This window comes from Dipodomys merriami, unplaced genomic scaffold (assembly GCF_024711535.1).
Source record: "Dipodomys merriami isolate MVZ:Mamm:240054 unplaced genomic scaffold, mDipMer1.0.p SCAF_10, whole genome shotgun sequence".
Classification (NCBI taxonomy): domain Eukaryota; kingdom Metazoa; phylum Chordata; class Mammalia; order Rodentia; family Heteromyidae; genus Dipodomys; species Dipodomys merriami.
The window spans coordinates 46,992,333-47,010,606 of record NW_027202271.1 but is presented as its reverse complement, the minus strand read 5'-3'; the positions used below and the strand labels follow the sequence as shown (position 1 = coordinate 47,010,606).

At 40.7% G+C, this 18,274-nt stretch overlaps 1 protein-coding gene and 1 non-coding gene across 3 annotated transcripts in view; one reads left to right on the top strand and one right to left on the bottom strand.

The window, feature by feature from the left end:
* Positions 1-2,923: 2,923 nt before the first annotated feature.
* On the bottom strand, positions 2,924-2,995 carry Trnad-guc (transfer RNA aspartic acid (anticodon GUC)). Its single transcript has one exon. It is a non-coding gene; the product is annotated as a tRNA-Asp (tRNA).
* Positions 2,996-3,394: 399 nt separating this feature from the next.
* The window catches only part of Lta4h (leukotriene A4 hydrolase), a 33,136-nt gene continuing 18,256 nt past the window's right edge, over positions 3,395-18,274 (top strand). The window contains exons 1-6 of one of the 2 annotated variants that reach the window (XM_069990455.1): positions 3,395-3,640; positions 9,612-9,742; positions 11,618-11,738; positions 14,221-14,289; positions 15,553-15,657; positions 16,810-16,862. In XM_069990455.1, the coding sequence (XP_069846556.1) occupies positions 3,482-3,640; positions 9,612-9,742; positions 11,618-11,738; positions 14,221-14,289; positions 15,553-15,657; positions 16,810-16,862 (638 nt within the window). In that variant the 5' untranslated portion in view covers positions 3,395-3,481. The remainder of the gene's footprint in view (positions 3,641-9,611; positions 9,743-11,617; positions 11,739-14,220; positions 14,290-15,552; positions 15,658-16,809; positions 16,863-18,274) is intronic. The other variant, XM_069990446.1, reaches the window with a different exon arrangement.

Below are 18,274 nucleotides of genomic sequence, written 5' to 3'. Positions count from 1 at the left end.
AACCCATCTCTGCTGTGCTGGCTCCATGACTTGGTTCCAGCTATGTTCATTCCCCATTCCTCATTCCCCATGCTCAGTTCTCCTATTTTTTCCGATGAAAATCTGCTGACTTTTCAAGTCCTGCTTCAAATGCCATAGTTCCCACTATGTCATTCCTGACCCTTCCCAAAGAATAGACTTCATATATAGTGTACCTAGGGCCTTAGCTTTGATCCTAACACCATGCTGTTTCAGGTCATTGCTGCTTCTGGGAATTAAGAATGTAAATTACCTATTAGGGAAGGCAAGCCTTTCCACCACTCTTCTCTAGGCAGCACAGAACAATAGAATGCACTTAATAGCTATAATAACTGCAAATGACACTGAGGATTCAAAGCAAGAGGGTAAAACAAGGTGAAGGTCTTATACCCCTTTTAAGGAAGTGTTTACTACACCAAGAAAAGTTTCTGTAAAGTGCATTTAAAAACATACAGTACTGGTTAATGTTGTTGTGGGTCTAATGTGAGCCTAATTTGGTGTGACCTGCTCTGGTGAACAAACATTGATTGTTTCTTATTTCCCAGGTCTTCTTTCCTTTGCTCTTGCTAATAAAGAAACGGTGTGTATGGTGGTGGGGAGGGGGGGGGAGGGAAACCACTAAAATGATCAAAATATAAAAAAATAAAAGCCAGCAGTAATACTAATACTAGCTAACAGCTTATTCTGTGTCAAGGGAAGTGCTAAGTACTTCACCTCATGGTATAATTCAACAACCCCGAGAGACACAGTTATCTCAATTATCCAGAGATGATGTCAGATCAAGCAACTTTCTCAGGAATGACGATACTACAATACTTTCTGTTTCTATGGTATTGTAATATGTATCATGATCTTTCATGAAGCTTCACATAGATGATTTCTTTCATCCTCATAAAAAGTCTCCTTTGGTAGATAGACTCTCCTATCATACTTATTTTTAAAAATTCAGTGGAAATTCTAGTTGTTTAAACCATTTCCAATCCTCAGTGGATATAAAAACATTCTATTTATGTGTGAATTGGTAACTTTGTATGTTGTATAGCAGAGGGTTCAGTGGTATCTTAGAAAATAATTCTTATTGTGTAACTATCTTTTGACACACCTATTAATCAACTGAGGAGTCCATTTTACTTAAGGGGGGAATATCTTTTCTTGAATACAAAAGGCATTGAAACCCTGTGGGTTCTTGATAATCAACAGTACATTGATGATAACAATGAAATTCATTAAAACAATCTGTCCTTTCTCTGTACTAAGTATGAAATAAAATCTGATTGTGTACTATTTGATTACATTGATTTGACTATATCATATTTGTCACCTTAGATTTAGTGACCTTGGAAATGTTTGCAAATGTTGACTGCAGCATAGGTGGATGGACTCTATGAAATTAAAACCTATGCATGTGTGAGGTATTAAATGTTTCTGTTTTCTTTTGGCTTGGCAGGGTATATAGATAACTAGCATCTTTTTCTGTTACTGGGGCTGCATTTAATTGTTAGAACAGCATTTAGTTTATAAAGATATTCAGAGCTAAACTCAGGGTTTCAAACAAATCATGACTGGTGCTCTACACTTGAGCCACACTTCCATCCCATGTTAGACCACGTTTGATAGAGAATTGTTCTGTATCAGCATACTCAGTCCATAGACCCTCCCCCACTTCTCAAATCTTCAATTCCCTTTTCTTAAGAAACTCTTTCACCTCTATATTTTAAAATGTCACAGTTTCTCTCACACCCACTTTCTCAATCTGCCTTTCTTTCTGTCTCTTTATCTTCCCCTCTCACATTGGCCAAGGGTCTTGAAAGAGTGACTTATGTTCCTTCTCCTTTCTTTCACTGCTCAATCCACTACTCTTTGGTTCTCACCTTCAACCAAACCACAGAACTCTGCAAAGGCCCACAAACCTGTGGGTTTCCTCATCCCCACCTTACCACCAAATCCAAAGGATTGATGGCTGGGCTGCATTTGACATTGTTGATTGGCTCTTTGTAGTTGATTTAGTACTTTTTGCTTCCTCTACCCCTTTGTATACATTAAACTCTGTTTTCCCAAATTCCAACTTATTTTCTTGGCTCTTCTTGGATCACTCTTCTTGGCTTATACTTACTCGCTGTCAATCCACATTATGGGACATTTTCATATCTATCTGGCATATTTCCAGAGCTAGAGATTGGAAAGTCCAAGTGACTGAGGCTAATCTTTGTTTTGACTTCCATAGTTTCTCAAACTCTGTATGTCCAATATGGAACTTAATGTCTTCCCTTCTGTCTTCTCCATATAGTCTTCTGAGGCTATGACTGGCATAAAACAAAAAAGAAAACCCTAAGAGTCTTGGTAGGCTCCTCTCAATCTGTGAATTCACTTCCTAAGAACCCTCTCTTTCTCCCCCTCCTTCTCTCCCACTCCTCTCCCTTGTACTATTTTAATACTTTCCTAATTCTCTTTCTTTTCCTGATCTCTTTAATTCTCTGAACACAATCCATGCTTTCTCGATAATATCCGCCTGTCCATTCATGCCACTGCCCCGCGTTAACAATTCTTCAACGTTGTGCCCATGCATACATTTTGTTCTTTGAAACCTATCTCATTCAATTTTCCCAGTTCCTCCTATGAGGCTCTGCCAAAAAGAAGGCATTCTTAAATTCTCCCAGCTTCTGCCTGGAGGATCTCACAGCTGAGCAAAAGTCCCAGCTCCACATTCCCATATGGTCAGTGCACAGCTCTATCACAGCATTCTTTGCTAGAATTCCTCAAATAAGAACGATTGGATGATTCTGTTTTGGATTTCCCGGGCTAGAAAATGTTCGCAGAAGATACATACAACGAACAGAGAGAAGCTTGTTTGCTACCAAGTCAACAACAATCTTCTTGGAGTGAAAAATGAAAAAGATTCCAATGCCTCCCCGTCGGGGAATCGAACCCCGGTCTCCCGCGTGACAGGCGGGGATACTCACCACTATACTAACGAGGAATTGCATACGGAAAGGTTTTCTGTTACAGCTTTTATCCTATTTCACCCTCCCGCCCCCGCCGCATTAACAGCAGCCAATAGGTTTGGCTTCTTTAGTTAGCAGGTAGTTTTCTCCTCCTTCAAATGGAATGAGAATGAAAATGCTGTGTTGCCCACCCCGCAGCACTTTGCGCCGTTCCCTCATCCCACCTCTTCTTTAACCGAGCCCTTCTCCCCACCCGGCGGCCCCCTCCCCGTGTCCCTCCCCGGGCTCTCCAACTCACACTCCCAGATGTCCTTGCGTTCACCCGCTCGCGCTGCATCACGGGATTAGTAGTTCGGTCGTGCCGTCTGCTCGCGCTCCTCGGCTCTAAGACACTTCTCTTCCCGGCGTGCATCGCGAGGCCGCTTCTCTTTGCCCCTTCTCTCTCTCTCTCAGTCCTGCAGTGGGAGTCGGGTCGCCTAGTGCCGGGGTTCGTGTCTCCGTGCATCGGGTCCCTCAGAGCCATGCCCGCGGTCGTGGATTCGTGTTCTCTGGCCTCTCCCGCCTCGGTCTGTCAGACCAAGCACCTGCACCTCCGCTGCAGCGTCGACTTCGCCCGTCGGGTGCTGGCCGGGACCGCGGCGCTCACCGTCCAGTCTCGGGAGGACAATCTGCGCAGCCTGGTACGGGGGGGGGGGTGTCCAGTGTCCCCTCTCCCCGGCCCCCTCCTGGGCCTCCAGTGCCCCCATCTCCCTTCCCGGCCCGCGCCGGGGCCGCCGCTCCGCGGGCGTTGCACCTCCGCTCCCGCCCCCACTCAGCTCTCCTTGTCCCCCCCCCCTCGGTCCCCCTCTCTCCATCCCCTCTTCAACCCCGCTTAGCGCCTCCGCGTCCTTCCACCCGGCCCTCCCGGAAGCCCCCTCCCCAGTGCCGGGGCACGTCCTAGCGCCCCATCCCTCACGCAGGGCTCAGGTTTCAAATTAGCAAAAGTCCCTCACCCCCCCCCCCCCATCCTAGTAGGCAGCGCCATCTGCCCCCCTCCACCCCCATTTCCTGGGCTACAACTCCCAACACCCCCTCCTCAGGCCCCACGCTTCTTCCAGCCCACCTTCCTCATCCCACATCCGGTGGATCCTGATAGCTCTCTTCCCACCCAGGAGCCTTTATTCCAACCCACAAGTCTGTGGGATACAGACCTGTGGGTCCAGTCCTGTGCCCGGCTCCCTAGATCTTCCCTGCAGTCATTTGCAAGCCCCAGACCTTTCTCTCGGCCCGGCTTTGAAGTTTCCAGTGTCTGCTCTCTGAAGTCTAGCTGTAGTGATTTCTCAAGGTTCTTTCTGCCCTTTCTTATCGCTTCCTTGTAATTTAAGGACTGGTGGGACAGTCAAGCTTTCTAGGAATGACTCTGTACAGTTCCAAGGAGCAAGTAATGATGGCGCTTCTAGCAAGTAGTACTTCTGATCATTTGCGTACAGTTTGTTTAGAATCATGGAATTGTATTCAGTGATTTTACCTGACTCGTGTCACACCTGTTCTTTAGAAATAAGATGGACATGAAAAGACCATCTGTGTTCAGCCTCCCAGGCCGGACAGGAGAGCGTACTGTGTGTGTCTCGCCGTGTGTTGAGGTAGTATGGATGGAAGCACAGCTAAATAAGCACTGTGATCAGTTATTGAGGAAGGAAATCAGTGGGGTCAAATAACTGGGCAGAATTACCAAGTGCAGGTAACAATTGGATGTTTTTGTCTGTCTTTTTCCTGTTTGTATACTATTTTAAGCCTATTGATATGAACTCATAAAGCACTTAGCTCTCTTATTCTTGTATTGATTTGCAGTTATCAAAAATGTACTTTAAAAAAAAAGCATTGTAAGCAAGAAGACAGTTCTTCCTTGGTAGCTTGACCTTTGGGCTTGGGAGTAGGATACTATCTTTTATTGCCTTGACAGATTTCTCCAGCAGGGCTGAAGTTAGGTTCTGTTTCAAGGCAATCTTCTCTCTTTTTGTTAAAACAAAAATGTTGCTAGTTTATCAGTGCATAATGTGACATTGCACTGCTGACTGTTTTGTAAAAGTAAAACAACAAACACAAAACTTCTGTACCATGTTAGGAAGCGTCAGGGGGTTTAAATTTTGAAAAGAATACCCAAATCTAAGAACTTACCCACTGTTTTAACATTCTTCAGATCTTCACAAAACTAAGACCTTTAAATTAGGATGTTTGATTGGCATGTCTATTTAGTAAGTTAGCTGGAATTATGTCAATTTTTATGCAAGGAGAGTGATTTGTATGTTTATACTTATTTGCTTATTTATGACCCATCAAAAGCATAGTCTTGTTTATATTTATTTGAATTTAGTTTCTTTCCTCTACTAGAGAGTCTTGAAGATGTCTCATGTCTTATTCTATCTCAGATTCTTAATATAGCACGTGGCCAGTAGAGACATTCAGAAGTTTAATTAATAGATCAATTGCATTAGAAAGCAGTGCCCTGCAAACGTAATATGGATTACATTGATGATAGTGCTCTTAGCTCCCTGGTGCTAAGGTATTATGCCCATCACCACCAGCAGAAGACCTGGGGGAGTGGGAGGTGTGGGGTAGGCGGAAGACATCAGGTTTTCCACCCCATTTTTCAAGTTGTGGAGCTGGGAAGCCTGAAGAAACCTCTAAAAGGAATAATTCCTAGCTTTCTATAATCCTTTTCAAGTTTTGGTATTTACACTGAAGGTTGATACTCAGAATTGATGACAACTTGAAAGCATTTGTGCCTTTTCTTGAAATTCCTGGTTTGGTTAGCTGTTCTTTCTGTTGGTAGCTCAGAGAAGACATACGGTCTTAGGGTCATGGTCATGATGAGACACAGGGAAGTGGCAGATGCCTAGCATTGACTGTAGATCATAAAATGGCTGAGCTAGAAATCACAGCAAGGTGTGTTTCTTGGTTTTTGGTTTTAGTTTTAGTTCCAACATGCATGCTGTGAGTTTTTTTTTTTCCAACACTGCTGACTGTAGATAAGGAGTAGAATTAACAGACACATTGTACCCAGGAGTAAGCACTTTTTCTTTCAAACCCTGCTTTGTTCCAGTAAGATTTTGAGATTGCTTACAGTTGCATATACAGTATAATAAGATAATTAAGGAATTTGGGGGAAGAGAGAATAAAGATAGTATAAAGAAGTTTGCTGCAGAGCTGACATGGAACTTTCTAGCAGTGTACACAAAAAGGGAATCAATCCATTATATGCTCGATGGCATCTGACCTTGGCAGCTGACCAGGCAGCTGACTGAATAGAAGTACAACCTTTTTTAGAATGTTGTTCAAAGGAGATATTGTGAGATATCCTAGAGTATATCCAAAATAACTTCCTACCATAAACAAGGCCGTTTCTTAGAATCATCTGTACCTATCTTGGACTATATATCTTGGAAATGAGGGCTGAGGACAGTTTGAGATATATAGCTTACAAATTTCATTCCTATTTTCTTTTCATTCAGAACTTGTTTCCTGTATTAATTGACATCTAGTATTTTCCAGGTACTGTGCTAAACTTTTTGCCTCGGAATGCCAGTGAAAGTTAACATTTTCTGTCTATGCGTCCTTAGTGTAGTGGAGAAAACAGTCATTCTAATTCAGTACAGTAAGTGTTGGGGAGAGTGGAGGACTAGTAACAAATGGATTTGAAGTTGTAGTGACAAAAAGTCGTCGTTACAATAACTGGCTCTTCTGATTCTGAACAGGTATGAGGTTTAGACAATACAGAAAATAGAATATGTTCTACAAGGAAATGGCCTAATGAATTTGTCTTTGTGGTTTTGAGGTCTATATGAGAATGAGTTGTTATAATCATAGATGTTTAAAGTATATTCTGAAAACAAATTAGATATTCAAGATAAGTGTTCAATTATGAAAGAATTTGTATGTGTGGGAAGATAAGCCAGTTCTGATTAGAGTAATAGTTGAGGAAAGTAACCTGAAAGAAATACTTGTCCAGTAGGTATGAAGCAAGGGATACTCATAGCAAATTTTGCTGCTCTTAGAGAAGAAAAGAAAAATTAAGAAACAACAAAGAAAATTAAGATAAGGTGAAATTTCTTTCCCAAACAAAAATTGTGGGCTCCAGAGAGATGAGAATGGAATTTAGTGATTGCCCTTGTAACTTTTTGTGAGCTTGTCATCCATGGATTACTAATACAAAAGAGAAGTGACCAGGAAATGGCTGTTATTACACGTGTGTGTGTGTGTGTGTGTGTGTGTGTGTGTGTGTGTGTGTGTTTGTGTGTGCATTTTTTCTAAATCCTAATACTGTTCCAGGCCAGATCAGAGAGAGAGAAAAAGAAGATGCTAGAGGTAGGGAGATGAGCTAGAGCAGAATTCTAACTGTCCAGGCTTTTAAACCCAGGGTAGTGGTAGAAGAACAAACATAATGGCTTAGAGCTGGGAAGTGAAACCAACTTGTGGGTTGATTGTTTCAATCAAATCTTTGGTATTTTGAGGCATTCCAGTAGCAGAATCTGGAAATCAAAAAAGGAAGTGAACTTAGGAGTCATAATGGTGACTTTGGTTTTTCTATAGCCTATTGACTATGAGGTTATACAACCCATGGAAAGGTTGAACAGATGTCTAGCTAACCACCATGGGCAGGGATACCATTACAGAAATACACTAGTAGAGTTGGACCGTGCTTATTATCCCAACATTCTAGAGGCTGAGGCTAGAAGCCAGCCCAGGTCACAAGGTAAGACCCTATCTCCGAAAACCAAAAAGAAAGAAAGGGGAGATGGGGAGAAAAGCAGGGAGGGAACGAAAGAGAAAAAGAGAGAGAAATAGATATCTTCACCGATATTAGCTGAATATGAGGGCATGGTAAGAGCTAGGGAGTGGAGAATATGGTTAGAAAATCAAAGGACCAACTGGAGAACAGATGGGGAAGGAAGAAGCATTAGACAAATAGGAGAACCATTTGGGGCTGGGAAGGTAGCTCAGCAATAGAGTGCATGCCTTGCAAGCATGAGGCCCTGGGTTCTATTCCTCAGCACCACATAAACAGAAAAAGCCGGAAGTGGCGCTGTGGCTCCAGTGGTAGAGCACTAGCCTTGAGCTGAAGAGCTGAGGGAAGCGCCCAGACCCAGAGTTCAGGCCCCATGACCGGCAAAAAACGACAAATAGGAGAACCATTTATGTGTAAAGGGGATTCAGCCAAGTAGCATAGCTCACAAATTCAAGTTGGTAAGTTCAAGGTTCAAATTCACAAGTCCAAGGTTATTGCACAGCAGAGCTATGCTATCTTGTAGACCCTGGGAGAATGCATTTTGAATAGCAAAGTAGCTACAAGTCACATTAAAGGGAAGGAAAAGTAATGATGAGGAAGTAAAAGTTGCAGCCATAGAAGATACTGCCCTCAGGGTTTCAAAAAGGAAGGAGAGAGGCCTGGTGTCCATGGCTCATGCCTATAATCCTAGCCACTCAGGTTTAGGTCTGCAAATCTTGGTTTGAAGTCAGCCCCAGTTAACTAGCAGTGTTGAATTGGAAGTGGAAGAGCACTGGCCCTGAGGGAAAAAGCCAAGCCATGCAGGAGTCCCAGGCCCTGATTTGAGTCAGTACCAGCACGAGACAGACAGAGAGACAGACAGACAGACAGACAGAGGGAAAGAGAACAGGGAAGAATCATTAAGTAACACTGAATGAATGTTGTTTAGATTGGAAATGGATGGCATAGGAAAACTGAATATTCTAGAATAAGACATTAGTGGTGAGGTAATGAAAGAGTCCGATTTTAAGAGGATTATTGGGTTTAAACTACTCAGACATTTGATGCCACTCCTTCCTGCCCAAAGCAGTCATCCTTAAGTGGCCATGGTAGGTACATATGATCTCCTCTACTGGGCCATTCGGTCCCAGCTGCCTTACAAGGTTCAACTTTATCCAGATACATAATGATGGTAATACCCAGTCTGCTTATTTGCTTAACAAGTGCCAAAGCTTGTTTTAATTTTTCGATAAAAATTTGAGGAAAGTATATCTTAAGAGTATACTAAGTGTGTATACTTATATGACAATACACTATCAGAGTTGGGTTATATAAATTCTAGGAAGAAATATATGGTGAGATGTATTGATGAGTCAGATTTTAATTTTTTTTAACCTTTTTTTTTTTTTTGTCGGTTGTGGGCCCTGAACTCTGGGCCTGGCTACTGTCCCTCAGCTCTTCAGCTCAAGGCTGGTGCTCTACCCCTTGAGCCACAGCACCAGTTCCAGCTTTTTCTGCTTATGTGGTGCTGAGGAATCGAACCCAGGGCATCATGCATGCAAGGCAAGCACTCTACCACTGAGCCACCTTCCCAGCCCAAGTCAGATTTTAAGTTATAACTGAAGAGCATGTTTAGCAGACAAAATGAAAGACATTTTAATATAGATTGACTTTTACTTAGAGTCTAATACTTGTGTAACTATCCCAGTATATATTCAAATCTTAGAACACAAAATGTTTTAGGAAGCCACGAGTCCTTGGCTACCATTTTAACTCCTTTCATTCCTGTAATCTCTCCCTGTACCCAGCTAGTCCTGTAATCCTTGTAGCTAACCCATACCTAATACTATTTTTTTCCAGTATATAGAACTGTTTTCTTGTTATTTAATATACTCATTTGATTTTAGGTTTTAGATACAAAAGACCTTACAATAGAAAAAGTGTTGATCAATGGGCAAGAAGTCAAATATACCCTTGGAGAAAGACAAAGTTACAAAGGATCACCGATGGAAATCTCCCTTCCTATCGCACTGAGCAAGTATGAATGCTGTCTTCCCCTTTTATACTTGAATAATGGAGAAATGTAGTAATTGACATGCCCTCTGATCTGATTAGATTTACAGTAAAAGTGAAATATACTTAAGATACTAAAGAAAACATTTAAGAATGGAACTTGGGGGCTGGGAATGTGGCTCAGTGGTAGAGTGCTTGCCTAGCATGTATGAAGCCCTGGGTTTGATTCCTCAGTACTGCATAAACAGAAAAAAACCTGAAGTGGCACTGTGGCTCAAGTGGTAGAGCACTAGCCTTGAGCCAAAAAAGCTCAGAGATGGTGCCCAGGCCCTGAGTTCAAGCCCCATGACAGGCAAAAAAGAGAAAAAAAAAAAGAATAGAACTTGGGGTAACTGTGACTTCTTTGGTTACTCATCATTTTACTGCTATCTTCCATGATGAAGGGACATGCCACCATAGGAGGTATTTCAGGAGGAACCTGGGACGTGTTTACAAGGTGCACCTTCTCCGTTGCCCCAGAGGCCAGCTGCTGCTGTTAATGGAATAATAATCATAGTGCTAATCATAGAAGTGTTAACTGAGTCCAATGTTGGGATAAGTAGTTAGATATATTCTTCAATCCTTATAGTAACCAGATTCAGATGAAGAACTCTCAGAGAAATAGTTACTTATTCAAAAAAAATTGTGATTCTGAAGCCAAAATCATCATAGCAGGAGTACATCATACCCCCTGATACACTGAGGAGGGGCAGAGGCCTGCATAAGGGTGCTCTGCTGCCACTTTTAAGTGGACAGGTTTTTCACGAATTCTCTTCTCCTTTGAGAGAAAGGAGGGGTGTGCTGGTGGTACAGGCCAGCATTTGGGTGGTGAAGGCAGGAGGATTGCTATTTTGAGGCCAGAGTGGGCTATACTACAAGTTTAGGGCAACCCAGACTCCATAACAAGAGCCTGTCTCAAAAAAGGAAGGGAGGGAGGGAGAGAGGGAAGAAACGCTCAACTTATTTGAGAGATGGACACCATTACCCCCATTCTTCACATGAAGAAACTATGGCATAGGGGCGCCCAGTACTTTGCTTCTCACAAGCCAGGCTGCTAGTCTTCAGAATTTTTATCACTTCCTTATTCTCAGTACTTTTGAGAGTAGCTGGGGTAAGGACCAGTTTTTGTTTTTGCCAGTCCATCATACACAAATACTTTTGTAGAATACCGTAAGTATGAATTGCTAATAAGAAGAGATTAAATACAAGCATATATTGTTTTCTTATTGTTAGATATAGCAGACATAAAATTAACTCTACAAATTTCTGAATACTTCTTCTTGGTTTCTAAATACGTTTCCTCTTGGTCAGGAACATTTTGCACGTCAGCACTCTGCTATCCCACGCACTGGCACCCACCACTATGGTAATAGAAGTTCCAAAATTATTTCTTCCACTTCCCCCTGTCATAAAAGACTAATTGTAGGATTGCAAGTTTGAGGTTAGCCCAAACAAAGTTAACAAGCTCCTCTCTTAAAAACAATAAAATCAAATGGACTGGGGGCATAGTTCAAGTGGTTAAGTACTTATCCAGAAAGCATGAAGCCCTAGATTTAATCTCCAGTACCGCCAAAGAAAGGGGGGAAAAAGAAAAAGAAAAAGGCTAATCAATATCACAATGAACACTGGTTGATCTTCACTAGAATAGTAGAGCAATAGAGCAAACAAGACCCACAGGCTAGCATACGGCTTGGAAAGCAAAAGGCACATTGAAGTAATCTGTTGATCTATGCTTCCTTAGAGCTCACTCAATTGGTACTGAGATCTCATATGGTATTGCTTATATTATTCAGTGTTTGTATTATGAACTGAATTTTAGGTAGCTAGAATTATACTCTATTGATATGTTCATTTCATATAGGAATCAAGAGGTTGTTATAGAAATTTCTTTTGAGACATCCCCAAAATCATCTGCTCTTCAGTGGCTTACTCCTGAACAGACTTCTGGGAAGAAACACCCATATCTCTTTAGTCAGTGCCAGGTAAGAGGGATGCATAAAGAAAACCACCATCACATGGGGGTTTTATGGGGGGGTCTTCCCCTCATGTGAATCTTGTGTAACATACAATTTTCATTTATTCTATAAAACGGTATAAAACTATATTCTATAAAACTTCACATATACTTCTTGCGGTTAATACATTCATATATTGTATTCAAAAATAAGTCCGCTTTAATTTGGTAATCGTACACCTTCATTGGAGTATTTAGGTTCTCACTGACACCCTGGTACCTAGCATAGAACTTGCCATAGAGTAAAGATCAGTAAATGACCATAAAGTGCAAGGAAAAATTTAATACAACAGGAATAATATGTACTGATTTGCAGTTTTAAAAAAAAAAAGAGGAAAGTGAAAGATCAAATCCTTAAACCTCCTCAGACAGCATTGCTCATTGAGTTTGGAGTGTAAGCTTTCCAGATTTCTCTTACACGCTTACTTATGTAGAGATATTATTTAATACGTTAAATATACTTTAAAATGATACTGTTCTCTGGGTGCCAGTGGCTCATACCTGTAATCCTAGCCACTCAGGAAGCTGAGATCTGAGGATTGTTGGTTCAAAGCCAGCCTGGGCAAGAAAGTCATTGAGACTCTTATCTCCAATTAACCACCAGAAAACCAGAAGTGGCTCTGTGGCTTAAAGTAATAGATAGAGCGCTTGCCTTGAGCAGAAGAGCTCAGGGATGGTTCCTAGGCCCTGAGTTCAAGCCTTATGACTGAAGGAAAAAACAAAAAAAAAACAAATGGTATTATTCAAATTACTTCTGTTTTCATTTCAAAACCAAGAACAAAAAAACCATACAATTAGAGACAGCCTCTCATAAGGAATAGTAAGTGTCAGACTCTTCTGAAAAAAGAAAGATATAGTTCTGTCAACTTAGTAAAATGACTATATTACCAGGCATATTTAATCATTTAAATATTGTTATGTGATAACTATCATGTTAGGCTTAAATGGAAGTTAAAGATTAGAAATAATAAAGCATGGTTTATAAACACATTTACTTTGTGTGGTCACTTAGAATATCTTTTCAATCTAAGAAAACTTAGTTCAGTAATCTGGAAGATGTAAAATGTTCTGGGCAAGAATATATATATTTTTCTCTACCAGTAGCTGATTTTCACTCAGTATTTCTCTGGAATGTCTGTAGGCTAAAGTTAACGGGGAATATAATATTTGTGAGTCCTAAGAATGTAAAATTTAAGTATATTATTCTATTTTTTATTGGTATCAGTTATTGAAATATGGGGAAATAAATTTCAGCTAAATAATTTTTGCAGTTGACAGCAAGTAAACAGACGGGATTCTTTTTGATGAATATGTTGGTTATACAAATTTATTTGCCTCAGTCTTTGCAATAAAATACATGTAACAATGCCTTTGACACTGCCCAATCACCTACCTACAACATAGATCAATAAAGAACACAGGAGTCATGAACTGAGAACCCTAATTTGGAGAGATCAACATGGTTCTTGTTGTCCTGCTTATTTCATCCAGAAGATATCTGGGAGCCTATGTCTTTGGGGAATCCTCTAGATCTGAAGAAAGAGGAGCTGAAGTCTAAGAGTTTTAAGGAAGGCTAGGATTTTTCACAGAGACTGGTGCTGATGATGTTAGTGTCAGACCTGCTTTAGCGCAGTAGACTGTCTCAACAAAGCTGGGCTTTGTTGTCTCTTAGGGATGACTTATTTATAAATAGTTTGGCTTATGAAATTGTGGCTGTTCTTTTTGGTGGAATCCGTGTTTATGACAAATTGATGTGAGAACATAGAACTAATATCACAACTTATAAGAATGATTATATGATGGAAGGAGAGAGGGAAAATTTGATCCCAATACATTATATGCATGGTATAAATAGCATAATGCAGCCCTTTTGTGCAACTAATTTACACTAATAATTTTTTTAAACAATGAATAATGGGAGTGTCTATTTCCTCCCTCCCATCCTTGTTTTTACTTTCAAGCTTTGCTGCAAGATTGAAATGTCAAAACAAGAACATTTCTCAAGCTATTTTCCTGAGAACACTGAGATTACATTAGATTTTACCTCACCAGAGAAAAACAGGTTTCATGCTAAAATACGTGTGATGAATTAAACAGGTTTCTTCATTGTAGGTCTTTCTAGACCATTCAGAAAGCTGGTGTTCCTAGCGACTCTCCAGGTTGGATGGAGTACGCGGTGGTCCATAGCTTTATGTCAGTGCATTGCCCTTCTTCCTCAGGGATTCTGAGAACCTGGAGCTCACTCTGGTTCCTAGTGCTTACTTGGTAGAGTTCAGAGCAGCAACATTGCCTAACAAGTTTCTTACTGCTTCACTGAAATGTGAAGGGTGACTGTAGATTATAAGGGGAAATCTGTATTTAGTTTTGGAAAGAATGTCTTAATGATTTCTTCATGACTCAATTTTTTAGGAAAAGGACTCACTATTTCTTTTTCTTGTGCCCTCTCTCAGGCCATTCACTGCCGAGCAATTCTTCCTTGCCAGGACACTCCTTCTGTGAAATTAACTTACAGTGCAGAGGTAAATATCACAGATTGTTAACTGTATCGAATAATAAGTAAATATGGCAGGCATGTTAAGAAGAGATGATAGTTTGAGTTTTAGAACTAGAAATAGTTTCATGGAATTCTACCTGAAATGTGTTTTTTAAAAAGTGAGGACATTAAACATCCACTTCAAAGGCAGTTTTAACATTATAAATATGAAAGAAGGAAATGAAACCCATTTATATTTTTAAAAAGGACTTCAGAATTCTAGATCTAAAACCAAGAACTTAAGGCCATTTTCTGGCTTTGTTTCAGTGGTTACTGTCTGTCAAGGTTTTGTTTTATATTGGTGGTACTGAGGATTTGAATGCTTGGCTTTCAGCTTGCTAGGCAGGTGCCTTCCCCCTTAATCCACATCCTCAGCCCTTTTATTTTGGTTATTTTTGAGGTAGGGTCACACTTTTATCCCTGAATTAGGCTTCTCTGTAGCTGTGGTTGCCAAGTATGAACCATTGCACCCAGCTCTTTGTTGGGTGAGATGGAGTGTCTCACTTTTTGCTGGACTGGCCTTGATCCTCCTGATCTCAACCTCCCTAGAAGCCAGTATTTCAGGCATGAGTCACTATACCGTGCGTGCGTGCGTGCGTGCGTGCGTGCGTGCGTGTGCGTGTGCGTGGGTGCTTGCGTGTGCGTGTGCGTGTGCGTTCGTGTGTGCGTGCGTGCGCGTGCGTGCGTGCGTGCATGCGTGTGTGCGTGCACGTGTGTGCGTGCACGTGTGTGTGCGCGTGTGTGCGCGTGTGTGTGCGCGTGTGTGTGCGCGTGTGTGCGTGTGCGTGTGTGTGTGTGTGTGTGTGTGTGTGTGTGTGTGTGTGTGTGTGTGTGTGTGTGTGTGTGTGTGTGTGTGTGTGTGTGTTGGTTCTGGGGCTTTAACTCAGAGCCTGAGCTTTTTTGATCAGGGCTAGAGTTCTCCCCTCGAGCCACAGCTTCACTTTTGGCTTTTTGGTTTTTAATTGGAGACAAGAGACTCATAGACTTTCCTGCTTGGGCTGGCTTTGAACTTCGATCCTCAGATCTCAGCCTCCTGACTAGGATTACAGGTATGAGCACCAGCACCTTGCTTGATATTCACTGTAAAAGAAACCAGCTTTATCTATGGCAACTTTTACTGTTAGGTTTTGTGTTCATATTCTATTATATAGGTGATCAAGAATAGTTAAGGGGATTATTTTATCATTGTAGTTTAAGATAGCATGGACCTTTTTATTTATAACTGGAAGTGATTTTTCTTCTTGATTAGGTGTCTGTCCCTAAAGAACTGGTGGCACTTATGAGTGCTCTTCGAGATGGAGATGCACCTGACCCAGAAGATCCAAGCAGGAAAATATACAAATTTAATCAAAAAGTAAGGTCATAGTGTCCAGATTTTGTTTCAGTTGATGGCAAGCTACAAATAGCTGTGCCCATCCAGACAGCACACTAGCTCTTGGTATTTCAGGGGTGTTTTGTTTTGTTTTGTTTTAAACAGCTCTTCTTTTTTGTTTTCTTTGTTTCATTTTCTTTGTGTTCCATTTACTGAGAGTACTGAAGAAAGAAAGTTGTTGAATAGGCAAAACAGAGAGTCCCCAGATTCCATTTCTCACACTCTAGTCAGTAGCAGGACAGGCTTCATATTCTTTTAGGTCATTTCTTCATTAGCCCTGTAGCCATGTGGACAAGTGAGTGATTTAGTGTTTATAACTTAGGGCAGAAAAGCATTGTTTTAAAATTCCTTTGTAGCCAGTAATTCGACTTTTGACCTTTAATGAACAGAATGCACATGTGTCCATATGTGGGTGAGTAAAACTTTGTGTCTTTGTTTTACTAATAATCTCATAATGGACAATTTTGCTTCCATCTTGACTTCTCAGATTTCAAACTGTCATAAATTTGGCATCGGTGATTTTAAATGTTAAGGAATTTAGCATTTGGAAAATGCTTCAAAAGTTGAGAAAAACCTCCCATAAAGACAAAGCAACGTTGCTTTCTTACAGCATACTTTTGGAGAAATACTGAGTGTAGCTTTTAGGTTACAGTAATGGCTTTCCTTTGGCAGAACCTTTCCTGCTGTGTAGAATGAGAGGCAATTAGAGGGTTGCAGATGTTTTGCATCATAGTTTTGAACTATTTGTCCTCTTTAAATTGAGACCCATTTGAGAAGTACAAAAGGGAAGTAATCAAAGGAAATTCAAAAGGAAATTTTTTTTTTGTTTTTTGTTTTTTTTGGGGGGGTCCAGTCATGGGGCCTGAACTCTGGGCCTGGGCGCTGTTCCTCAGCTCTTCAGCTCACGGCTAGTGTTCTACCACTTGAGCCACAGCACCACTTCCGGCTTCTTTCTTTTTGCTTATGTGGTGCTGAGGAATCGAACCCAGGACCTCAGGCATGCAAGGCAAGCGCTCTACCACTGAGCCACCTTCCCAGCCCCAAGGAAATTTGTTTTAATTGTAAATATGAATCGTCTGACTCTGCACCATTATGAGAAAATAACATTTGTGGTATGTGTGTTTCCCTCTTTAGGTTCCAATACCCTGCTACCTGATTGCTTTAGTTGTTGGAGCTTTAGAAAGCAGGTAAACTTTTGAACAAATTTGGGGGTTGTGAAAAAAGTCAAACCGTAGGCTATATTGCACCTCTGATAGGATTGGTGGGTGAATCATTTCTCAAGATATTAAGCTGACAGCTGTAGAAAAATTCCAATATAATAATGAAACAAAGGCAGCAAATTAATTTTTAAATTAAAAACAATCTTTACCAGTTGTCTGTTAGATTTCTTGAGTGTTACAGAATGAGCATGTTTTGCTTTACTTTGAAGTCTTGATTCTAGAGTAAGCTTGAACAAGTGACTTCCTACAATCTATTTCTTCATCCTTGAAATTACAAATCCCCCTTTCAACACCATTAGGGTAGGTATGTAAAACAAATGAAAACAAATGTTAAGGCACTTGGGAGCCTATAAATAGTACAGAAATGTAAGATGTTTTTGTTAGAGTATTGCCACTAACTAGAGTGTTCTTATTTGTAAACAACCAGAAATCAAGAATGTTTACATTCTTTAATGACTAGAAATGTGGACATGGTAGTGAAATCAGGCAAATCTAGAGGCAGGTTCCAGCTACAATAATTTCTAGCAACATCTTTAGGTAATGCACTCCCTATTTGGGTTTTACTTCCTTCACCTGGAAAACAAAAAGTATGTTTTTCTGAGGATGAATGGACCTAGCACATGTAAAGCTCCTGGCCTATCAGAAGTACTCAATAAATAATGATTGACAGCAGCTGACAACAAGAAGCTATTTTTCTGTTGTGTGCATTTATCTTACTGAATCCTCAACTCTGTGGAGTAGGTATGCTTATCTATTCCTATTTTATCAAGAAGAAACTGGTGCTCAGTGAGTTTTAGTAACATGCTCAATCATACATATTGGAAATGCCTCAGGTAGGCCCAAGCCTAGGGCTTGTTACTTTGACCCCGTGTTACTAGTCCTGTGCTGTTTAATGACCAGTTACACTAATTGGCTTCACATGGCTGCTGAGCACTGGAAATGTAACCCATCTAAACTGAGATGTGCAAAATGCAAGGTGGATTTCTAAAGATTGAATGGAAATAGTATTTCATAAGTAATGTGTTAAAATAGCATTTTAGATCTATTGGTCAAGTGAATATTATTAAAAGTAATTTTTTTAATGTGGCTACAATTTCAGGTACAAAAACTTGGATTTATGACTTGTGGCTCTTATTAAATTTATATTGGATGGCACTGTTTTCCATTACTACTCATAATGTGATCTGCACACCAGTAGTTTGGGCCTAACCTGGGAGTTTGTTAGGAATGCCAAGTCTTGGGCCCTCTACCAAGTCTACTAAATCTAAACTTATATTTTAATGAGTTCTGCAGATACTTATATGCACATTAAATTTCAGAAGAATTATTCTGGAGACTACTGACTACCAAGGCAAAAATCTTGCTTAGGGTTGATACCA